The 20,034-nt window shown below is 41.9% G+C and overlaps 4 protein-coding genes across 12 annotated transcripts; 3 read left to right on the top strand and 1 right to left on the bottom strand.

Annotated features, from left to right (window-relative positions):
• The first annotated feature begins 14 nt into the window (after positions 1 to 14).
• LOC105695195 (WD repeat-containing and planar cell polarity effector protein fritz) lies at positions 15 to 5,580 on the top strand. Of its 2 annotated transcripts, XM_012416559.2 has the most exons (15): positions 249 to 331; positions 474 to 603; positions 685 to 862; positions 925 to 1,118; positions 1,218 to 1,318; positions 1,513 to 1,627; positions 1,804 to 2,013; positions 2,153 to 2,316; positions 2,407 to 2,514; positions 2,591 to 2,799; positions 2,882 to 3,175; positions 3,278 to 3,997; positions 4,079 to 5,040; positions 5,126 to 5,261; positions 5,333 to 5,580. In XM_012416559.2, the coding sequence occupies exons 1-15, from the start codon at positions 249 to 251 to the stop codon at positions 5,416 to 5,418; spliced, it is 3,690 nt and encodes a 1,229-aa protein (XP_012271982.1). In that variant the 3' UTR covers positions 5,419 to 5,580. The 2 variants fall into 2 exon arrangements, with proteins under 2 accessions (XP_012271974.1, XP_012271982.1); XM_012416551.2 differs by having other exon boundaries at positions 15 to 331; positions 3,278 to 5,040.
• Positions 5,403 to 6,513, bottom strand: LOC105695243 (39S ribosomal protein L48, mitochondrial). The gene is made up of 4 exons (XM_012416619.1): positions 6,397 to 6,513; positions 6,239 to 6,316; positions 6,027 to 6,160; positions 5,403 to 5,949 (listed from the first exon to the last, which is right to left on the bottom strand). Exons 1-4 carry the CDS (start codon positions 6,418 to 6,420, stop codon positions 5,667 to 5,669), a joined length of 519 nt encoding a protein of 172 aa, XP_012272042.1. The 5' UTR covers positions 6,421 to 6,513; the 3' UTR covers positions 5,403 to 5,666.
• Positions 6,514 to 6,730: 217 nt separating this feature from the next.
• On the top strand, positions 6,731 to 8,781 carry LOC105695816 (mRNA export factor). Of its 2 annotated transcripts, none has more exons than XM_012417777.2 (7): positions 6,731 to 6,792; positions 7,027 to 7,306; positions 7,412 to 7,585; positions 7,653 to 7,724; positions 7,797 to 8,081; positions 8,151 to 8,345; positions 8,418 to 8,781. In XM_012417777.2, the coding sequence occupies exons 2-7, from the start codon at positions 7,049 to 7,051 to the stop codon at positions 8,502 to 8,504; spliced, it is 1,071 nt and encodes a 356-aa protein (XP_012273200.1). In that variant the 5' UTR covers positions 6,731 to 6,792; positions 7,027 to 7,048; the 3' UTR covers positions 8,505 to 8,781. The 2 variants fall into 2 exon arrangements, with proteins under 2 accessions (XP_012273200.1, XP_012273191.1); XM_012417768.2 differs by having other exon boundaries at positions 6,745 to 6,951.
• Positions 8,782 to 8,828: 47 nt separating this feature from the next.
• LOC105695787 (endophilin-A) lies at positions 8,829 to 19,448 on the top strand. Of its 7 annotated transcripts, none has more exons than XM_012417702.2 (12): positions 8,829 to 9,146; positions 12,141 to 12,224; positions 14,835 to 14,903; positions 15,503 to 15,719; positions 15,831 to 15,964; positions 16,073 to 16,139; positions 17,300 to 17,400; positions 17,690 to 17,793; positions 17,874 to 17,992; positions 18,474 to 18,566; positions 19,006 to 19,121; positions 19,237 to 19,448. In XM_012417702.2, exons 2-12 carry the CDS (start codon positions 12,180 to 12,182, stop codon positions 19,354 to 19,356), a joined length of 1,185 nt encoding a protein of 394 aa, XP_012273125.1. In that variant the 5' UTR covers positions 8,829 to 9,146; positions 12,141 to 12,179; the 3' UTR covers positions 19,357 to 19,448. The 7 variants fall into 7 exon arrangements, with proteins under 7 accessions (XP_012273125.1, XP_012273161.1, XP_012273152.1 ...); XM_012417738.2 differs by having other exon boundaries at positions 17,874 to 17,971; XM_012417729.2 differs by having other exon boundaries at positions 17,315 to 17,400.
• Positions 19,449 to 20,034: the final 586 nt, after the last annotated feature.

Genomic DNA, 20,034 nt, shown 5'->3' on the forward strand with positions numbered 1-20,034 from the left:
TTCCTAGCGTGGTGCGTTGCCGGTGTATTATAGGCGAATCTGAATTTCCTCTGGAAAAAGAGTTTATGTTCCGACGCCCCAACGAATCGACTCGATCCTTCCCGTGAATTTCTCAACTCATCACTTAATCGTCTTTAAATTTAGCAGTTTCGGGTGAAAACACGGGTGTCAATCAGCAAAGTGTTTGTAACCTCTTTTCATTGTTTACTCAGTTTGTTGTGCATTGTAGAGAAATTCAGTTACTAACGATGCTGATTTTATTGGGTGAAGTACATTTGTGGACATTTGATGATACTGTTATTATTAAAGACACCGATTTCGGAGCATTTAGGTATATTTTTTGAATATGTAATATTTTACTTATGCACCTTGTAATTATTTTTGTACTGCATTATAATGAGCATTTGATAATTAAGTGTATGTGTTAAGTGATAAGTAAGTGACATAATTGAGATTTCGGCTTTAATAATTAGATACCATGAGAAGCGAATTAATAGTTTGTATGAGGAAGGTAAACGATTGTATTGTCAAAAGCGCAGTATGGTTTTTACACCTCAGAATAAAAAGGGCAACAGGTTGAAGGATGCAATTAAGTATTTAGAGGTAAGGTTTTGTTTTAAACGGTAGAATTTTCAGAAGTTTTTAAAAATATTTTAGAACTTATAGACATTTCACTATTTTTAGGAGCAGCTTAAAGATAACTCGGTATTATATTTACAATGGCATGATCATTGTATCATTCATGCAATGCTTAGTTCAGGCTTATTGATTCAACTGCAAATTAACATTCCTACCGGTGATGTACAGAAAATAATATTTGATAAGTATCTCGTTGGGAAAGTATCCGATCACATATCTGATGGTAAGAAGACTTATATTTTGTTTGTACTCGTAACAAATATAATTGCCAAATAATGTTTTTAGTTATGATTACAAAGAACCATCTGATTTGCACATACAATGACAGTCAAATAACCCTCGTTCACTTTACAAAACCAAGAAGACATGTCTTTGAAAAGATCGGAAGACTGGATCCAAAATTAATAACGGTTGACCTCTCTGGTCCCTGTGGGCGCAGACTAGATAAGAAAATAGAAGTTAATAAAACAGGTGATTTGGTGAGTGTGGATCCTGGCATGAATATAAAACCGGAGTAAAGCCATGTAGTATACTTATGATTTCTATTTTGTTTGCAATGATCTGCGTGCATTCTCTAGATTTTAATTTGGTGGAAATCCACAATGAACGAAGTGTACCCGTGGAGTCCTACGGTGAAAGAACATGATCGTGCTAATGTGCATCTATATCGCCTTACTGGGTAAGAGACAAGCTTGCAGGTTTTCCAAAACATTTTAGTGTATCACCTGTGATGTTATAATTCTGTGAAGATTTTTTATACTCTATGGATCTCATGCTCATTAAGAAAAAGTCATAATATAGGTTACCCTATCTACTACACAAAAGTTCAGTTTTCTACGCATATTTCCATTCATGCTAATAATCTGCTTTTAGCGTAAAAGTGGAGCTGCTGTGTTATTTACGCACTGAATTAGATCCATTGTGCATAATATTTGATACATACCATGATAATGTTCTTCACTCGGTCGAGCAAAAAGTCTCTCGAAAGGTAAATCTCAAAGTCAAAATTAAGGGAGGGCTATGATTGGTAAAATTTAAAGCATGTGTATACCATTTTAAATAAGGAATTAAGTTTTTAAATAACAAATTCGAAATTCGCATTTTTAATTGTACCAATTTGCAGATACCTCTATATCTCATTAAACAAACTGTTACATCCAACAGGGGGAAGTAACGATCGAGTGGCGTACGTATGAAGTATCGCAGCAGGACAAGTTGCAAAGGATTGCAATTATTTCTGTTCCATTGCCAACGCATACAAGCTGTGTTAAATTTTCTCCAAACCATGACATGTTATTGTTATGTTGCATTGATGGCTCGATAACTTTGCACGATCAAACTAAAGGAACCAGTAGCAGCATTAAAACAGCTTTTGTAAGTGTCACTAAGATTTTGAATATCATTTCTCCCATGATATATTTAACAAATTTAGATTTTTCTGCATACATGAATGAAGCAATACTATTAACATTAACTACAAAGGATTTGTAAGATATGCATATCAATATTTTAGATACCCACATTAGCTTCGTGGCATAATGACGGAATGATATTTGCCATTGGTAATGAAAGAGGACAATTCCAGCACTTTGACATCTCCTTGTCGTGTATCAGGAGCCAAATGCTCAGCGAAGATACGACGTCTGCAAACATTTTGGATTTGTCCACATACTTCAGGTATAGGAAGATAATTTAGTTTTTGGAGTTTACATTCAGGAATGATATATCACTTGTATTTAATTAATTTAATGTCTTTAATTGGAATAGAAGTCAACCTGCCTTATTGCGTATGGAATGGAACAAGAAAATTGATGCAGCATCGTACCTGGATCATTACTATAATGGAGATTCCTTGTTTTTACTTCTTTTTGAACGGTGCAATTTTTTTACTGTTATTTTTGCTAATGCTACGATATAGATTACTGAGATTAATTAATTGATTGGATTTTAGGGGTCCTTTAGGAGTTATTAGAATCGTCGAAGGCGAGAATCTATCAGGAGATGTTTTGATACACAAACATTTAAGCCTTTCCCAAGTGGAACGAGCCACTTCCTTACTACTCTTTATGAACTGGGATATCCATCCTCGAGCCTGCATGCACTCATTAAATCAGATTCTTAATTATTTATTCAAGCTGCCGTTAACACCAGAACGAGAAAGTATGTAAAATTATGATCGAAGCAGTAATTGGCAGATTGTTCCTGTACTAGTCTCTGCAATTCTTTAATATTTTTTATTTAGGTCTGATTCAAAACGCTCTAGGCAGTTTTCATGTACCTGTTAGACCAATAAGTCAAACCATCGAAGAGGAGTATGGTGATGAAGTGAGAGATCTTACAAGGAGATTTTTCCACCATCTGTTAAGATACAAGCTTTTTGAGAAGGCTTTTCGACTGGCCATAGACTTGAATGATCACGATCTCTTTATGGATATACATTTCTATGCATTGGTCATGAACGACATGGAAATGGCAACAGCAGCGAAAGAAAAGGCTGAACAGATTTTAAGTAGATCGAACAGCTGCAGCAGTAGTCGTAAGCATCGACCTAACTCACTAACTTCCTAACCTCAGATTTCCACACAATTTACTGATTATCCGTATCCAATAATGAACCATTTTTATTTTCTAATGACAGACTCAACATGCTCCCGACCGTCATGTTCTTTGTGTTCGGGTTCAGCCAGTGACAAAGAGAACGCATCTTATAGTGACGGCAGTGAAACTGAAGACTCTCGCCATGAAGATAGAACAGATTTGTCTTCGAGGCAACCATTCATCAGAAACACGAGCAGCCAGGTTCCCCCTTTACCTGTTCTTCATCCTTCCCTATATAGCAGTAGTGGTCTAATGTCAACTTCCTTCACCGATGCCACTGCATCACTAAATCCAGTCGATAGTAATTTGATGACAACTCCATTCAATGTGCCCACAACTGGTCTTACTGGGACGATATGTGACAGTACGGCGCATAATTTAGTGCCCAGTGATCTTTTGCCAACTACGTCTTTCAGCAAGCTCCCCTATAAGCCAGTGTTAAACTTTGTGCCAATTGCTCCAACGAGTTCTGTCGGCAACTGCCAGCCTTTGAATAGTGTTTCTACTAGTTTGACAAATGTGTCATATGGCAATCTGTCACTCTGTGCCTTGAAGTCAGTGTCTCTTAGTCATCTAAAGTGCAATCATAGTGCAAGTGATTTAATACAATCTTCTCTCACTAGAACGTCTAATGTTTCTGGTGTTGTAACAGGAACATCGTTTCAAAGTAATAGTTTTGTGTCAACTCCATTCAATGATCCTACATACGAATCGGTATCGATGGATGTGCCTCCAAGCTTCTCTTCAGTCACTCCAGAAGGTTCGGAACATAATTTTACGTCAACTTCTTTTACCGGTCCGACATCAAGCTCAATGTCAAATCTGTGCAGTGGTTCATTAGGTGACTCAACTGTGGAAAATAAAAGTGAGATCGGTGCACAACCATCATCAAAGTACTCCAGGTCAACCGATGTGTCATGTGGTGCTTTAGTTAGTGACAGCGATGCATTGATCGAAACTACTGCAGCATTTAATAATGTTGATACTGGTTATACTGTTCTACCTTTCTATAATTCAGGCAGCAACTTGATGTCTACATCGTTTAACGATCCAGACGATAGCACATCGGATCAATATGAAAAAGGTAGCACTTATTCATCCACGCTTGATAATATCTCCGATAGCTCTTCGTTCCAACACCTTGGTAAGGCTCCTCACTCGATGACTACGAAAAAGCATGCTGAAGTGCCACCCCCACCATCTATTACAAACTCTTTTGCAAGTTATACCCACAATTTACCAAAGAAGAATTACACCTTATCTAGAAATAGCACGACAAGAACTGATACGGAAGATCCTACACTGAAGTTTCAAGTTTCTGGGACTGCAAACTCTGTTCCGCAGATTCCACGAAGAGACAATTCTACTACGAAGGTGAATCACGGTCAAATAAAAAATAATTTCCACCCAACGAGGACTTATAGACTGAATTACGATTTGGATTACGTTCCATTTCATGGAAGTTGTGACAACTTGAGTGATCAGTATCTCACTAACAGTCATGCGAAGTCAGGCTCAGTCTCTTCGATGAATCACTTGCATTGTAATTACAACGTGCAATGCAAGCCTTTAGAAATCAAACCTTTTAGGCTAGGAATCTCTCAAAACAGTGGAAGTGCTTTGTCGTGTAAGGAATCAAAGATGTCCTCTAATGTGCCACCGCTACCCATCATAAACCCTTCACTGCCCAACACAAAAGCTTTGCCACATTGTCTCCCTCCAGTTGACACTCCCTCCATGTCGACAGAAAAACCAAAAGTCAAGTTCTCAGACACTGTTACCCACATTTTGGTGCCAGGAATGGTAAGTTTCCTAGTCTTCTATTTTGATTTTTAAAGCTGTCATAGTCATTATTGACTACATAATTTCGTTTTTTTATTTATATTAGGGACAAGCATATCGACCAGTTCCAAAAAGACCTACAACGCACTTACATCCAATGGATCCAAAACGAGAGTTAGCCGAGAGTTTACCTCTATGTTTAGGAAATGAGGATTATCTGAAAGATTTCCAACCATTATCAAGTATGTTAAATTCTACAAGAAATATTCTCTCTGCATAAAAATGTGTTAATTTCACCATCTGTTAATTACAGAGGACATCGATGTGGAAAAAGCAAAGGAACCTGTCAAAACCGAAGAAGCTGGTAAAATTAAGGTGGTCCATTTTGGCCTTTTGTAAGAAACGTTTCATACCATTTTTATTAATGCAAAGGCAGCTACAATTAGTTTAAAAAACTTTGTACATATTTTCCACAAGAGATATTTTCATAAATACATTTTGTAATAAAGATTAAAATGGATGTCGAGCACTTGCAATGCTTGTATTCAACGTGAACAGAAACATACTCTATTCTTCGTGCTCTCATCCGATGTGATAAAGAGGTATTGCAGCGAAGATGAATAACACTACAGATATAAGATACTGATTTATTTTTTTTTATAAGTATCTAATTCAGTTTTTAAGTCAAGTAGTTCTTTGTCTGGTACATATTTTTTCTTTGCCTTTTCAGGATCAAAATATTCTATATTAAATGTAACCCCATGTGGTAATGTTGCTTCCATTATTCTAAGAAGGATCTGGTATAAAGTTGTAGGAACGTTTTCTATTTGAGTGTTCCTTTTGTAAACCTTAAGATTATATTCTGCACAAACTATTGAACTGTGAGGCTTTAACCTTTTCACGATCAATTCTTTTGGTGGTACTGCCCAACTACAAATGATTATATTAATTTAAACATGATTGTAATATACAATTAAAAAAGGATAAATTATATCCACTAGACGTACCTATCAAGAATCTGTAAATTCATATTGTCTGCAAGTTTATGAATAAATCGTTGATAGTTCTCCACCAATGGAAAGTCGTAGCCCTTAATTTGTACATTTAATGTTGGATATACTGGTATCTTAGATTTTCCAACCTACAAAAATGAAAGGTCTTTTTATAAATGCAGGCCAATTAAGTATTGCAGGTTATCAAGAAAAATTATTAAATGCACCTCCAAGTAATCTGGTTCATACAAACTGTAGAACCTAAACAATGTAACTGGTGACATGCGATGCCAGGATGTTCCAATCTGAAACAAAGAATTATTATTCCGACCAGTGCCAGCATTTATAGGATAAGATATTTTTTTATTTTTTCAGCAACACTTACTTTCCTAATACTATTCAAAGCCATTATTTTGAATTAGATCGGTCTTCAGGTTCCTTTACACTCATAAATGATCATTGAATGTGGTTTATAAACTTGTTTATCAGATAGCAGACTATATTACTGATATTACTGATGAACCGGCACGGAGCATGTAGCACGTAGTTTGCTGTAGTTTGCAGCACAATTTAAACTTCGGTTAACTCGAGTCGTGGAACCGGGGTTAAAACTGTATTGACTGTTACTAAGTCTCATAAAGTGCCACAAGTTGGCAGCAGCGACTATCGGGAATTACAAAACATGAAGTATGAGTACTCTCTACTGTTCATATATATTTATAGTATTTGTTGTAATACGTTGTGATACGTTGCCGTTGGCGTACCAAGGCAAACATTGAGTGTAAGGTTAAGTTTATATTTGCCGGCTGCATAATTTAAGAGTAATTTAAGGATTTCGATAGTTTTCGTGACTTTGTATTACTGGATAATGTAAAGGGCTAAATACTTCATTTTGTCCTACTTCTCTGACATTGTTGAGCTAATTAAATTTGTATACAAAGTAGGTATAATGGATTCCGCGCATTTCCTGTTACGTCTCTTTTAGTAAGCATACCAACGATTGGTTTACTTCTAGGTAAAAACCAAAATAAAGAAAGATGTTCAATCAAAGTGCGGCGTTAGGAACTGGCACTACGAACACTGCAAATCCTATGAAAGACTTTGAGGTTGTGTCGCCACCGGACGACTCGGTTTCAAGTTTGGCTTTCAGTCCAGCGTCTATTCCACAGAATTTTCTTGTCGCCGGTTCCTGGGATTGCAATGTACGCTGCTGGGAAGTTGAACAGACAGGAAAAACTGTCCCTAAGTCGATGAATTCGATGGCTGGTCCTATACTTGATGTCTGCTGGCACGACGTATGTTTTATATTTATGCTGTTAATTTGATACTGATATTAAAATCAAGACACTCTTTACTTTGAGGTTCGATTTCATATAAATGAGTGCATTTTTATTATAAAGGATGGAACAAAAGTATTTATGGCCTCGTGTGACAAGATGGTAAAATGTTGGGACTTAGCCTCGAATCAGAGCGTTCAGGTGGCTCAGCACGATGCGCCAGTCAAAACTTGTCATTGGGTTAAAGGCACCAATTATTCTTGCCTTATGACAGGCTCTTGGGACAAAACATTAAAGGTCGGTATTACTTGTTATTAAAGAAATACGACATATATTTTATATTCAAGATGTTAAATATTTGCAGTTTTGGGATACTCGAAGCCCAAATCCTATGATGACCATTAATTTACCTGAGAGATGCTATTGTGCCGATGTTGTACGTATACGTATTTTAAATGAAGGGATGAGTGAGTTAACATAAATATATAACGTGCGCAATAAATTTCAGGACTATCCGATGGCAGTGGTGGGAACAGCCAGTCGAGGCTTAATCGTATACCAACTAGAAGGGACACCTCAGGAATATAAACGCATGGATTCTCCGTTGAAACATCAGCATCGATGCATTGCTATTTTTAGGGATAAGAAAAAAGGTCCCACAGGATATGCCCTCGGAAGTGTTGAAGGGCGGGTAGCCATTCAATATGTGAACCCGGGTAATCCGAAGGATAACTTTACATTCAAATGTCATCGATCAAATGGTGCACCAAATGGATATCAAGATATATATGCAGTACGTTGTTTAAATAATGCATCCATAAAAGTAGTTTAATGGTTGGTTATTGATTTTTGTGTCTTACAGGTAAATGACATAGCATTTCATCCTGTACACGGTACATTAGCAACTGTTGGAAGTGATGGTACTTTTAGTTTTTGGGATAAAGATGCACGCACCAAGCTAAAGCCATCGGAACCCATGGAACAATCAATTACTCGTTGCTGTTTCAATCGCAATGGTCAAATTTTCGCATATTCCGTTTCTTACGATTGGTCAAAGGTGAGAGAGAAATATTTAAGTGATCATTATATTACTTGTTTATATTACACTAATAAAATGTGTATATTTCAGGGTCACGAATACAACAACCCCTTAAAGAAAAATTACATCTTCCTAAGGTCCTGCTACGACGAGCTCAAATCCCGGAGCACTTCATAAATTTCAGTTCCCCACCAACATTGTAATTAGCACAAATACCTATAACATTCAAAACAGCCGAGAAACATTATCTCATTGGAAAATGCAGAATCATATTTTTGACGATGTATTTCTCCAGTGGTGGTGTAGACGTTAAACCGTATTATAGGCTACTGTTTTTTGTAACAATTTCGTAAACGTCATAACATAATTAAAATTACTGTAATTAGGAATAAACTCGCCGTTGGAAATGTAGCTTGTAGAGCTTAGGATAAATAAAACTTTATTTTATATTAATTCCAGATTGTACAACATTTGGAGATGTTCAAGGGTACAATGGATATTTCATTCTGGTGACTGACGTTAATACAGAAGTTAAGGAAACTCGTCATTTAAGGGGCACGACTGGTAGAAGAAATCAATTGTGATAATTCTCAGCACATTTAACTCCTATTAAAGTACTGACAGGCCATCAATGACGGGTACCCACGGTTTACCATTACCAGTGCAAATGGCACATGCTCCAATGGTAGTTCCTCAATTACTCGGTAGATGTCGCGCGTAGTCAACCTCAGAGATCGGACAGCTGGTCGTGTCAAACCTCGGCAGGGGGTTAGAAACCAAAGTTTCGCTGAGAATACCGCATCTTCGCAGCCTCCTGTGGTGAGTAATAAACATTTCGTACCCGCCGTCGACATTTCCTGCATGCGCAGCTCGATAAATACAGCCGAAACCGCGATGTAAGAGACGAAACGTCACAGGCACGCGTTGGCCGCTCATTGCGGATCATCGAGTAGTCAAAATTCTAGAAAGATCGCCCCTTTTCGGCTCATCTCTTCTAAAACCCTTGATTCATGGTTTTGGTCCTCGTCGTTCGTCGTTCGCTCCCGATAAATGTTTAAAAACAAATCTCACCCGGCCGCCATTTTGTCGACTCCCGGGACGAGTCAACGGCGGCCGTTTATTGGTCGACGGGAAGCGCGCCGCCAGCCGCGCCCATTCAAAATTTTTATTCAAATTTTCCCCTCCGTTTTCACTTTTCCATTTTTCGTCTTTCCTACTCAGAGCCTCGGGAATCGCACTCCTTGTTCCTCGTGTTATTCTGGAATTATTAATAAGCCGCTCTTATCTCCCCGTTTCGATAATTCATCTTCGTGAACACGCACCGCGGTGTATAAATATCCCGACTCTGTTCCTGTGGCGGGTATTGTTAAATATTCAGGGAATTATTTATATGTTCCTGCACCGATAACCGGGTGTACACGCAATGGTAGAGTCGCTCTCGGGAGATAAACTCGGATTTTCCAACCTCTTCTTTCTTCCTCCTCTACGTTTGCTGCACTGCTGCAAACATTGTACCGAAACTACATGACGCACGAATTCAAATTCCCAACCGCCCTTGCGTGAACATTCGATAATAATTATCAGGGATTGCAGATAAATGGAGTTAAAAAAAAAATATATCTATAGGTTGAATTGTTTATACGTATTTTTTTTTATTCTTTTTATGCGCATTTTCGCGCGATTAATAAATCGCGAAAAGAGCTGCTCCAGTTGGTTGCCACGTGGGCGAGAATTCTGTCAGGGATCCTACAATTGCGTAAATAATTATTCTCGTTCTCGCACCAGTGTACACCGTCCTATTGGATCGGTACACAGTGCTCAGTGACCGTGATATCTGCAGGGACTTATCGAATCGATCGACTGGCCGTTTCGTTCTTTTTCGCGTTATAAATAATCGCCCGTGCTTCGAATCCTCCCTCGATCCGGACACGCGCCTTTTTATTTAACATTCCTTACTCGCCACGTTTTTCTCGTAACTACTTACTCCAATTTATGTAATTCAAAGAGCGACCCTTTGCGAGTGATCTCAGGAGGTTTTTCTAAAAAAAAAAAAAAATTAAATGCTCACGTCTCTACGGAATTTTTAAAATAAAAAGTGATCCTAATTATTCTTAGGGTTCGGAATTATTTCCCTGGGGAGGTAAAGGTCGGGTTCATGGGGGAGGGGAATGCGACACCTTTTGGGGAGGTTATCCCTGGTATTTCCGAAGTGCGGGGGTGTAGAAAGAAGGATGTAAAAAAAAATGCGTACTCGTCGGGCGGATGTACAGTCACAGAGCGAGGGGGCGTGCGCCTCTCGTCGGAGTTTATTATCGGGCGATAGGCACCTCGTCGAGCTGTGAAAAAGACAAGAACAGTGTCCGTTCGCGGGATCGCGACGTCCAACGTCCGAGGACGGTTCCGTAATCGCGACGATTACGGAAATTTCCCGAAACGAGGGAGAATCTCTGCGAAAAAGCTACTCCGATAACGGTTAACTGTGATAGCGTACGAAGAAATTCGCTTATGTCACCTGGCGGTCTTATTTAATTTTCGGCCATGAGAAAAAGATATCATGAATTCAGAGTCGTAACGAATACGAGGAATCGAAGTACGTAGCCATTTTGGATTTTGGTCTAAGTAAAAAAATTTGTTCCCACTTCGGGGTGATCGGCGAAAAGCGAAAGGAAGAAGCGCCAAGTTTTTTGGAAAAAGGCGCGCAAGGAGGGGTTGGTAAGGCAGGCAGGGCGCCACCGGCGGAGGGGCGGCAGGGACGACCGAATACGCGTGCCTGACAGGGTTGGCGCATGGGGTAGGAGAGAGAGCCGTCCTCGTATCGACCGCAAGACGGAAAACTACCCCTAGAAAGGCGCAGTGCTCGAGAGACTGTCGCCGAGTTCGCGTCTCGCGCCGATTCGTTCGCTCGGTTTTTCTCGTCCGATCGGCCGCGAGGATACCAACTCTTTATCCTTGATCCTCGGAAAGGCACGGCCAGGGAGGGCGGAAGGAGCACCCGCGGAGGACCCCAAGCGCGCAGGTGAGACGATCCATCTCGAATTTTCACCCCTCCGCGCCGTTACGTATTAAATAATCGCCCACGTCGAATAATAATCGATACTCGCACGAGGTGGGGTGATATTTCTCGAGGCCTTCGAGAGAACCTCCGGGTGCCATTTCTATCCTGACTTTTGTCCTTTTACGGGACGCCGGGGAATGTTGGGCGATAATAATCGATTATTTATTCTTCTCCGCATGCGTGATATCGAAACCTTCGAAACGTGGGGAATTCTCTCCTTGTCCAAAATTATTGTACGAGCGCTGTCTCGTCGGAATATCGCTCGGTCCTTGGTTTCCTGCGAAATGGGAAAAGCGCCGGTCATGGGGATCGATTTCGCGATCCCCCCTGCGACGTGTCGACCCCTTTCTAGCTTCGACTGACACCGAATTTTCCTCGCTCCAGATATTCCCAAATAATGAGGCCTGGAAAAAAAGCGTTCGCCTTCCCCCGCGACTTTTCGCCTCGATTGATGTCGGCCGAGAGCTCGTGACGTTTGCTCTTATTAAGGGGACACTTATTCTCATTAAACCCGTTGATAAGGCCAACCCGTGGGGTCACAAGCCGAATCTCATGTCCTCGCTTTTGTCCTGAGGTGTCCTCCGAAATTCGACACTCCCGTCATGATATTCCTGAATTTTTCTAAATATATTCCTTTTTTCTCCACCTCGTCCTAAAGAATGATGAAAAACGACATTTTTCGCGAAAAGACTTTAAGAGGTCAGAAAGTTAACATTTCGTGTTCCTTTTTCTTTCTAATTCCAGTTTGTCCGTTGCAGATCCATTTTTTCGAAGAGAACGAAAAGTAAGCAGGCAAGATGGCGTTCGCAGGGCTGAAGAAGCAGATCAACAAGGCGAATCAGGTGAGCGCGGATTTATTTATTTATATATTTATTTGCTTCGCTTATTTTTCATCCGAGGAAACGTTCCAGGAGTCTTGTTCATTGATACTTGACCGTGGTACACGTTGTACATGTCGATTGATAGGCGAAGCCCTACGACTTAAAATCAGAGTTCTTGACGACTCCACTGCAGTTTTCCTGCCATCCGTTTCAAAATCTATTTTTCTTTTTCGACTCCAAGCGAATCCTGTATTCTGTAGTTTTAGTATTTTTTTCTCAGGGCAGAGGGTGATTCCTTTATAATTGTAAGCGTCGTATGTGTCGCATTTGCTTTTTCTGTAAGGTGATTATCAGTCGTTATCTCTCTTGATAAGATTTTCGCGTGAATTTCGACTGTTAATTCCTGCCGGCAGAGAGTGGGACAGAAAGGAGACGTAAAAAAAGACCGAGCTAGGGACAAGTGGATTTTCTCAAAGTGGAGGGGTCCGGTCGTAAAAACGAGAGCAACAGAACCTAGTTCCCAAGTGGATTTTCCGAGAGTAGAAGTCCCTAGGCCCCGCAGACAGGTCACGTTCTAAATTTTCCTCTAGGAGCTTTTACTGCCTCTAAGGGGATCTGACCTTACGAGAAGACCCTGCTTTAATTTAAGAAGGCTATTCTACCGCCATTTGGCCTGTGAAAGGGTTCCGGGGAGATAATCTCTTGGAAAAGTCAAATTTAAAAAATTAAGAAACCCCAGAAAGCAACGCTCGAGGACCCCGACACTCGGTTGTGATTGTTCGTTCAGAATATTCCGGCACCTCCAGGAAAATCGTCGGGTCTTTTTTTTTTTCATTTCAATAAATCCCTAGGATCCTTATCCGACCTGTACAACCCCATTTTCCTCCTGCATATTGAAAATAGGTACGGCGAATTAAATGAAATCCCATTCTCACGAACTTGTCGCTGCATTCCAAGGGTCTTTCTCCCCAAGGGGGAGATTCGCCGTGAATCGGGGAATAATCGGATCAGCCTTTACGTGCCTTTACGTGACGCTCGATATAGGTCAGATCGACTCGGGAGCGACCTTTACCCGGCATCCAGCTCTGTCTCGTAAGGGAGCGTAACGTTGCATCTGGGTCATTGTTAATATGGGTCAGGGTCGTGCGGGAGCTGCACAACGCGACTCCACCCGAAGGGAGCGTAGAGCGTACTCGCCAAGTTCATAGCGATCATTACGAGCCTACTCCCCCTTTACCTCAGGTCGTCCCCAGATTTTTATATTTTTTCCTCCGACAAGACGACCGCTCGATAGCTCCTCTCTTGCTTTCCATTTTCGAGCGTTAACCGGGTTTCGCCTCGGCGGAAATCGCGTTTTCCATCCCCCTCTTGGAACGAGGTTAACGCTAACCGTATAACGCACAGGGGCATTCTGCGAACAAAACTCCCTAAAATTGATATTTAGTACAGAAGTACATTCATTTTCGGGGACAATTGGTGGGACAATAATGTGGATTTATTTTTACATTTATGATAAATGGGTATTAATTCAGGCTTGAGACGTGGATTATTTTTAAGAGGGTAGTTTCATGGGGGAGGAGACATCCAGATGGTAGAAATCGTTCTTAGGATAGGTCATGGCACTCTGGTGGGATCATAAAGATCAGCCGCGTCTTGTTTGAGAATGGTCCTGGAAGTAGTCGATCGGTGAGGTAGTCGGCTCGTTTTCCCTCGTTCCACCTCGATTTCCTCGCTTTACCGATGCTGGAATAAAGCACGAGAATCACCCGCTACCGTTTCACGGGCCGGTGGCCTTTGCGATATTTCCTGGCCGTTTATTCCGTTTCCGGGGATTTTCTGGCAAGACTTCAAGGCGACCCTGAGGACGCGTCAAGGTGGATCAACGCGTTGCGGATATTGATCCAGGGCTGGCGGAATTGTCTTCCTCGGAATTATCTCTTCCACGCCTGGAAGCATTCTCCTGGACCATTGGATTTTTTCCCCCTTGTCCATTTTCCAGGGGACGTTCCCTGTCGGCCATAAGACGTGGAATCGCAACCCGTCTTTAAGATGTTACGAAAGTGTCATATATATACCAAAAAGTCATCACGTGCCGAAGTGTCAAATTATTTTATCAATATTTTATTATCAATATTTTGACGTTCCTATGTACACGGACCGACTCTTTCGTAACTGTTAAAAAAAAGTGTCCCACTCGAAGCGATCGGAGGTTTCACCACTTTCGAATCACCTTAACGGATTTTCGAGCAGGATTCATGGGACCCCATGGAATTGCCCCTGGACCATTTGGTCGTCTCTCTTCGGGCCTCCCCGAAAGTCTCTCCTCGGCTCGATTGATCCATCCCAGTGGAGAATTTATTCTCCCCGCTCGTCGCCCCCTCGGCCAATTCCAACAGACCCTCCTCTGGCCTCTTACGAGGGATTAGCTGTTTTTATATCATAGCCTATCGAAATCGATCCACCCTGGATTCTCGCAATTCTGATTTACGATATTCCTTTTTCCACGTTCACAAACCCACGGGAAAATTCCGCCCTCCCCACCTGGCTCACCTTGGTGGGATATATTGTTGGAAATGTGATGTTTAAATAGTCATGAAGTGCCTATACTAAAAATTGAATTTTTCATTGCAGTACATGACCGAAAAGATGGGCGGCGCCGAGGGAACGAAGCTAGACGTGGATTTCGTGGACATGGAGAGGGTGAGTACTAAAAAAAAGGGGGAAGAAAAGTGAGGAAAAGCGGGAGAATGCGTCGTTATTTCCCGAGTGTTTGCCGGGTCTGCGGTGGTGGGTTCTTGTTTGGGGCGTTAATTGCACAAGCCGGAGATGCAAAGACCAAGCTCTTTGGTTTCTCTTCGGCAAGCACTCGCTTGAAGAAGGAACTACCGGGAGGCTGTGGGAAAAGAACCGGAAGTGGATGAAAATCAGGGGGCATTGCACGGACGATGGTTGGAGTAGAGTGGTTCTTTTATTTTTATATTCACGAAGCTCGAGGTTTTCTTTCGGATGCAAATTGAAGAGCAATTTTCCCCGTGTTGACCCGTCGATCATTCGGAGAACTTACAGACTTGCAGACTTATAGAGGAGTCCGGAAGTACTCGTCGAGGAATTACTTTGTATGCGTAAATTAATTTCATGGTGCGCTTAAGGTGTTATGAACGTGTCAGGATAATTTTTAAGTGCTCGCGAGTCGTGGGTCAAAGTTTCGGACATTTCGGTAGAATACCCTTAAAAAAAGTCTTGTTCGAGACGACTGATTTGAGAGAGAGTTCATTTCCTTTTTTGGTTCCCCGTTCCAGAAAACGGACGTTACCTGCGAGCTCGTAGAGGAGCTTCAGCTGAAGACGAAGGAGTTTCTGCAACCCAACCCTACGGCGAGAGCCAAGATGGCCGCTGTGAAAGGAATCAGCAAACTCAGCGGCCAAGCCAAAGCTTCCAGTTATCCTCAGCCTGAAGGCGTACTCGGAGACTGCATGCTCACCTATGGCAAGAAACTGGGAGAAGACAGTGTCTTCGGTACGATTTTCAGAGAACGAAGTCTCCCCTATAGCGAGCGAGAAAATTGTAGATGAAATTAATCGAAAGGTCCAAAATAACAGTTATTTTAATTGTTATGGACCAACACAGGTCAAGCCCTCATCGAGATGGGCGACGCCATGAAACAGATGGCCGATGTTAAGTATTCCCTGGACGACAACATCAAGCAGAACTTTTTGGAGCCCCTGCACCATCTGCAGACCAAGGACCTCAAGGAAGTTATGGTGAGAGGAATTGTATGAAGAAAGTTCCAGGGCGGCCTCGATTTTGGTCGGCCTCGCGGCCATCGATTTTGCTCCTTTTCTGTCTCACGTATGTGTATTTAATTTCAGCACCATCGGAAGAAACTTCAGGGTCGGAGGCTGGACTTCGACTGCAAGAGGAGAAAACAGGCGAAAGGTACGTCCACCTTCGACCGAAGACGAATAGATTTTTGCGACTGTGTATGTCATAGCCAGATTGTAAAATCCGGCGTTTTATAAAATGTCGGATTTTACAATCCCTCTCTAGCTGTAACCGCGACCGTGTATACACATGCATCGTGCCGTCAATTGACCTCGACAATCAAGCATGACATCGCTCAAGAATATTCTCTGATTCGGACTTGCATTTGCACGATTTTTCGGCACGTGCACGAAATACGCGGCTTCTTTTCGACGACCTCCAGTGTCCTTCTACTGCGAAACTTTCGTTTATTAGCCGGGAAAAGGTCGGCAAGTCCGCATTTCGGAAGCCCGGCAAGGACGTCGTCCTCCACTCAGGCCGGTACGTTCTATATTAGACGGGATTTCTGCAAGTCTTTCAGACATTTTATTAAACATACTCCTCTCATACACTTCCTCATACAATAGTGCACTGTAAAAAGTACACGTATATCAGTACTTGCTTGCAACCCAGTACAGTATCTCGAAAAAAAGGGATTTTCTTGTATATAAGGATATACGTAGAAATTCCCACGTAATGACCTCGCTTTCATACTCCTCTTGTCGCGTGTGTAATCGCTCACGAAACTCAGTACCTAGAATTAATGCCGTAAATAAGTGCGTGCAGTAAATTACTGTAATTCGAATAACGTGCGTGCTATCTCCTTCACCTCGCTTCATCTACATCGACTGTTTTAACGAGGATATATCGAAGATACTTTTATACATATTAAAAAAAAAAGGTGCGATTAATGTTACCAGATGCTTGGTTAAAAGCTTTCTAATCATCACGAATGAGAACGTCTGATTGACATGACTAGAAAATTTTGATTATGGAAGTCTTGTTGAATATATAATTATTTTAGATTCCTGGACCACTAAATAAGATGAAACAAAAAAGGAATATAAAAATCCGACGAGACCCTTCGACGCGTCCTCGTTAGAGCGTTTTTTTTTTTTTTTTCTAATTCACAGCACTTTCCATGCATGTTTGATGTAAATATTTTCTATGTACGGGGACTATGATGGATGTGCGATTGTGAAACGAATGTCCCCTAAAGTCTCTAGTTTACGGATGCCCGAGCAACCCAAGTAGTGCAATTTTTAATTCTTCTATGGCGCAACCTTTGCGTACAGGTTCTCACGTTTCAGACGAAGAGATTCGTCAGGCCGAGGAGAAGTTCGCGGAGAGTCTGCATCTCGCGCAGATGGGAATGTTCAATCTGCTGGAGAACGACGTAAGTTACCCGATTAGTTAGTTCACCGATGTCGTCTCTCGCTAAAGAAAATGGTAGTTTTCTATTAACTACAACCAAACATTTGTTTCTGCGGACGAAATCAACATTACTGGAGTTGAGAAATTTCTTCGACAAGGAACGTTTCTATGGTAGCGAGTAATTCGTTTCAGCTAGAAAGTAATTTTTTCGCTTAGGGTGGACGTGGGTGGGGTCCCGATTTGCGTGGGAGTAAAATGGAACTCCTACGCTAGCTTAAATTCCCTTTCTCATTCATCTTTTTATTTTGTAGGTGGAACAGGTGGCCCAGCTTGCGACCTTCAGCGAAGCCTTGCTCGAGTACCATCAGCAGTGCATCGAGGTTCTCAGAGTCCTCACCGAGACCCTCCTGGAAAAGTATGCGTCCTGGACGTCACTTTCACATCCCTTTAATGTACTCGAATTGTCTGACGAATTGCTTCTTCTTATTCTTTCAGGAAAGACGAGGCGGCAAACCGACCCAAGATGGAATTCGTGCCGAAGACGTTGGCCGATCTGCACGTCGAAGGGATCGCCCCAGCGGACGCCATGAACGGTGGGAACTTCTCTCTTCACGGTAAAAAACACACAATTCACGGAAAGTACCGATTGCGACACGGTCTGTCGGTTGATTGGCTGCAACTATGTTTGTTCCTATAGTCTCTTGCCATGGACTTTACACATACCCTGCGTGCTGTCGCATCTCTGCCCACTTTTGCATTATCGTGTACCTTCCGTTTCTCTCGACCCTGCAATAATTCAAGGAAGTGTCGACTGCTCCTCCACCCGTGTATCGTACCGTGTTTCTACAAAATTAACAGTTAAATAACAATGTAAAGAAAAATGTGAGACCCAAAATGCACTACCACTTTGATACTACATTCACGTCATCTTGAGGTGCTATGAAAGGGTCATCCTGTATATATAAAAATATGAAAATTTTTATAAAACTTTTTGGATAGAATGACCCTTTCGTTTCACCACCCTAGACACAGTTCCAGTCTGGTCGTTGTATAATTGTCGCATACTTGAATGTCTGTCCTTCTGACACGCCGCAGGGGCAAGTCGAGCCGGGTCTCCGGTCCACGCGGACGGAAAGCGCTCGCAACTCGAACTGTTTCCGGCCGCAAACCCGCCGCAATCTACCAATGGTAAATTCTGCATGGGGCTGCTTGTACTTTACGATACATCATGGGAAGTCATGAAAGACCAAGCGAAACTCGAGAAAGGAATATGTCTCTATGTTTCCCTCGGTCTTTCCTCGCCTCGCTTTCATCCTTTTCAGCAGAGTTCTAGAATAACTGTTCTTTTAGACCTCTGCTACTCATCCGTTCTTTCGCTGTTTCGCTGAAACGATTTGGTTCCCCTCAATTCGGAGGAAAGTTTCACGATTGACCTCTTGGAAGCCACTTTCATGTCATCTTAAGGGATTGGAGTAGTTCTTTCGTAGAGCATTATTTTTTATTTAGGTGAATACATCGAGGTTGACTTGAATTTATGGTCGCAGTCCTTGTAATGAGACGCAGGAAGTTTCTGGCAAAGTCTGCGATCGACATGCTGAGGACACCTCTGACTTTGTCAATTTTTCAGCATCTCCCTTGCCGTCTCCCAGCAAATCGCCAGCAAGAACGCCGATGTCGAGGCAACCCTGTTGCACAGCTCTCTACGATTTCGAGCCGGAGAATCCAGGGGAACTCGGATTCAAGGTAGTCAACCGTCACTATTACTATCGCTGAAACGATGCAACTGCACTAAGAATGAAAAATTCATTTCGAATTCAAATAAGATACTTCCCTTAAGCAACCATTTTTATGCTTCCAGGAGAACGATACGATCACGCTGATTCAGAAGATCGACGAAAACTGGTACGAGGGGAGTCTGAACGGACGCACGGGTTACTTCCCCGTAACCTACGTGCAGGTGGTGGTACCACTGCCATAAAACGGCACTACGTACCCTGTCGCCAAAGACACCCTGCATTCGTTCATTCGTGTCTGTCACCAAACAAACCTATAATCTTACAATTAGCCTAAAGCCCACTACACACCTACTTACGTTGGTCGTTTTAAGCTTCCCAAGGCGAACCCCCCGAGTTACGGTATCTCGAATAGCCCCTATACGCATGTTAATGTACATAAATACTGTTATATAGTGTCTTTTACAGGAATAAGGATCTCCGTGCCGGTTTGTCACCCGTGTACACGTACATACACACAAGTTACAGAACAGACACACTGAACACGTCACACATGTTGCACCGCGACGTAACCTCGCGATCGACGGCGTACCCTTCTCATCTTACTCCCATACATTGAGGGAAAAAAAAAAGTTGATTGTCTCAAAGAAATATGCATCGCAATAACAAAATCCTGCGATGAAATACATCCAAAGGAATGTCAGACTGGTACACAAATTTGATTCAGTCAACTGTTCTTTTTTTCTCAGTGTACAAGGTGCATCCGCATTATTCGCATCTTCGTCTTCGGCTTTTACGTCATTTCTGTCATTTGCATACTTTTATTATTTACCTACCACGCGTCTCTCGAATTTCCGGATCTTCATTAGCTGGACGCCTGGAACGCGAAGTATTAAGAGCATACTCAAGTTTCTTTTATCTTC

This window comes from Orussus abietinus, unplaced genomic scaffold, assembly GCF_000612105.2.
Source record: "Orussus abietinus isolate OABI.00-Male unplaced genomic scaffold, Oabi_2.0 scaffold73, whole genome shotgun sequence".
In the NCBI taxonomy this organism is placed as follows: Eukaryota; Metazoa; Arthropoda; class Insecta; order Hymenoptera; family Orussidae; genus Orussus; species Orussus abietinus.

What these genes read in the sequence shown, in the direction of transcription:
- LOC105695787 (XM_012417702.2), top strand. Translation starts at nt 12,180, where the DNA reads ATGGCGTTCGCAGGGCTGAAGAAGCAGATCAACAAGGCGAATCAG. An exon ending in TGGGAACTTCTCTCTTCACG is followed by an intron (nt 17,993 to 18,473) that starts GTAAAAAACACA and finishes GACACGCCGCAG; the next exon opens with GGGCAAGTCGAGCCGGGTCT. An exon ending in CCCGCCGCAATCTACCAATG is followed by an intron (nt 18,567 to 19,005) that starts GTAAATTCTGCA and finishes TCAATTTTTCAG; the next exon opens with CATCTCCCTTGCCGTCTCCC.
- LOC105695243 (XM_012416619.1), bottom strand. Translation starts at nt 6,420, where the DNA reads ATGGCTTTGAATAGTATTAGGAAA. An exon ending in ATGAACCAGATTACTTGGAG is followed by an intron (nt 6,161 to 6,238) that starts GTGCATTTAATA and finishes TCATTTTTGTAG; the next exon opens with GTTGGAAAATCTAAGATACC. An exon ending in AATTTACAGATTCTTGATAG is followed by an intron (nt 5,950 to 6,026) that starts GTACGTCTAGTG and finishes AATCATTTGTAG; the next exon opens with TTGGGCAGTACCACCAAAAG.
- LOC105695195 (XM_012416551.2), top strand. Translation starts at nt 249, where the DNA reads ATGCTGATTTTATTGGGTGAAGTACATTTGTGGACATTTGATGATACT. An exon ending in CATCTATATCGCCTTACTGG is followed by an intron (nt 1,319 to 1,512) that starts GTAAGAGACAAG and finishes ATCTGCTTTTAG; the next exon opens with CGTAAAAGTGGAGCTGCTGT. An exon ending in TTTTTACTTCTTTTTGAACG is followed by an intron (nt 2,515 to 2,590) that starts GTGCAATTTTTT and finishes ATTGGATTTTAG; the next exon opens with GGGTCCTTTAGGAGTTATTA.
- LOC105695816 (XM_012417777.2), top strand. Translation starts at nt 7,049, where the DNA reads ATGTTCAATCAAAGTGCGGCGTTAGGAACTGGCACTACGAACACTGCA. An exon ending in CTTGGGACAAAACATTAAAG is followed by an intron (nt 7,586 to 7,652) that starts GTCGGTATTACT and finishes AAATATTTGCAG; the next exon opens with TTTTGGGATACTCGAAGCCC. An exon ending in TTTCTTACGATTGGTCAAAG is followed by an intron (nt 8,346 to 8,417) that starts GTGAGAGAGAAA and finishes TGTATATTTCAG; the next exon opens with GGTCACGAATACAACAACCC.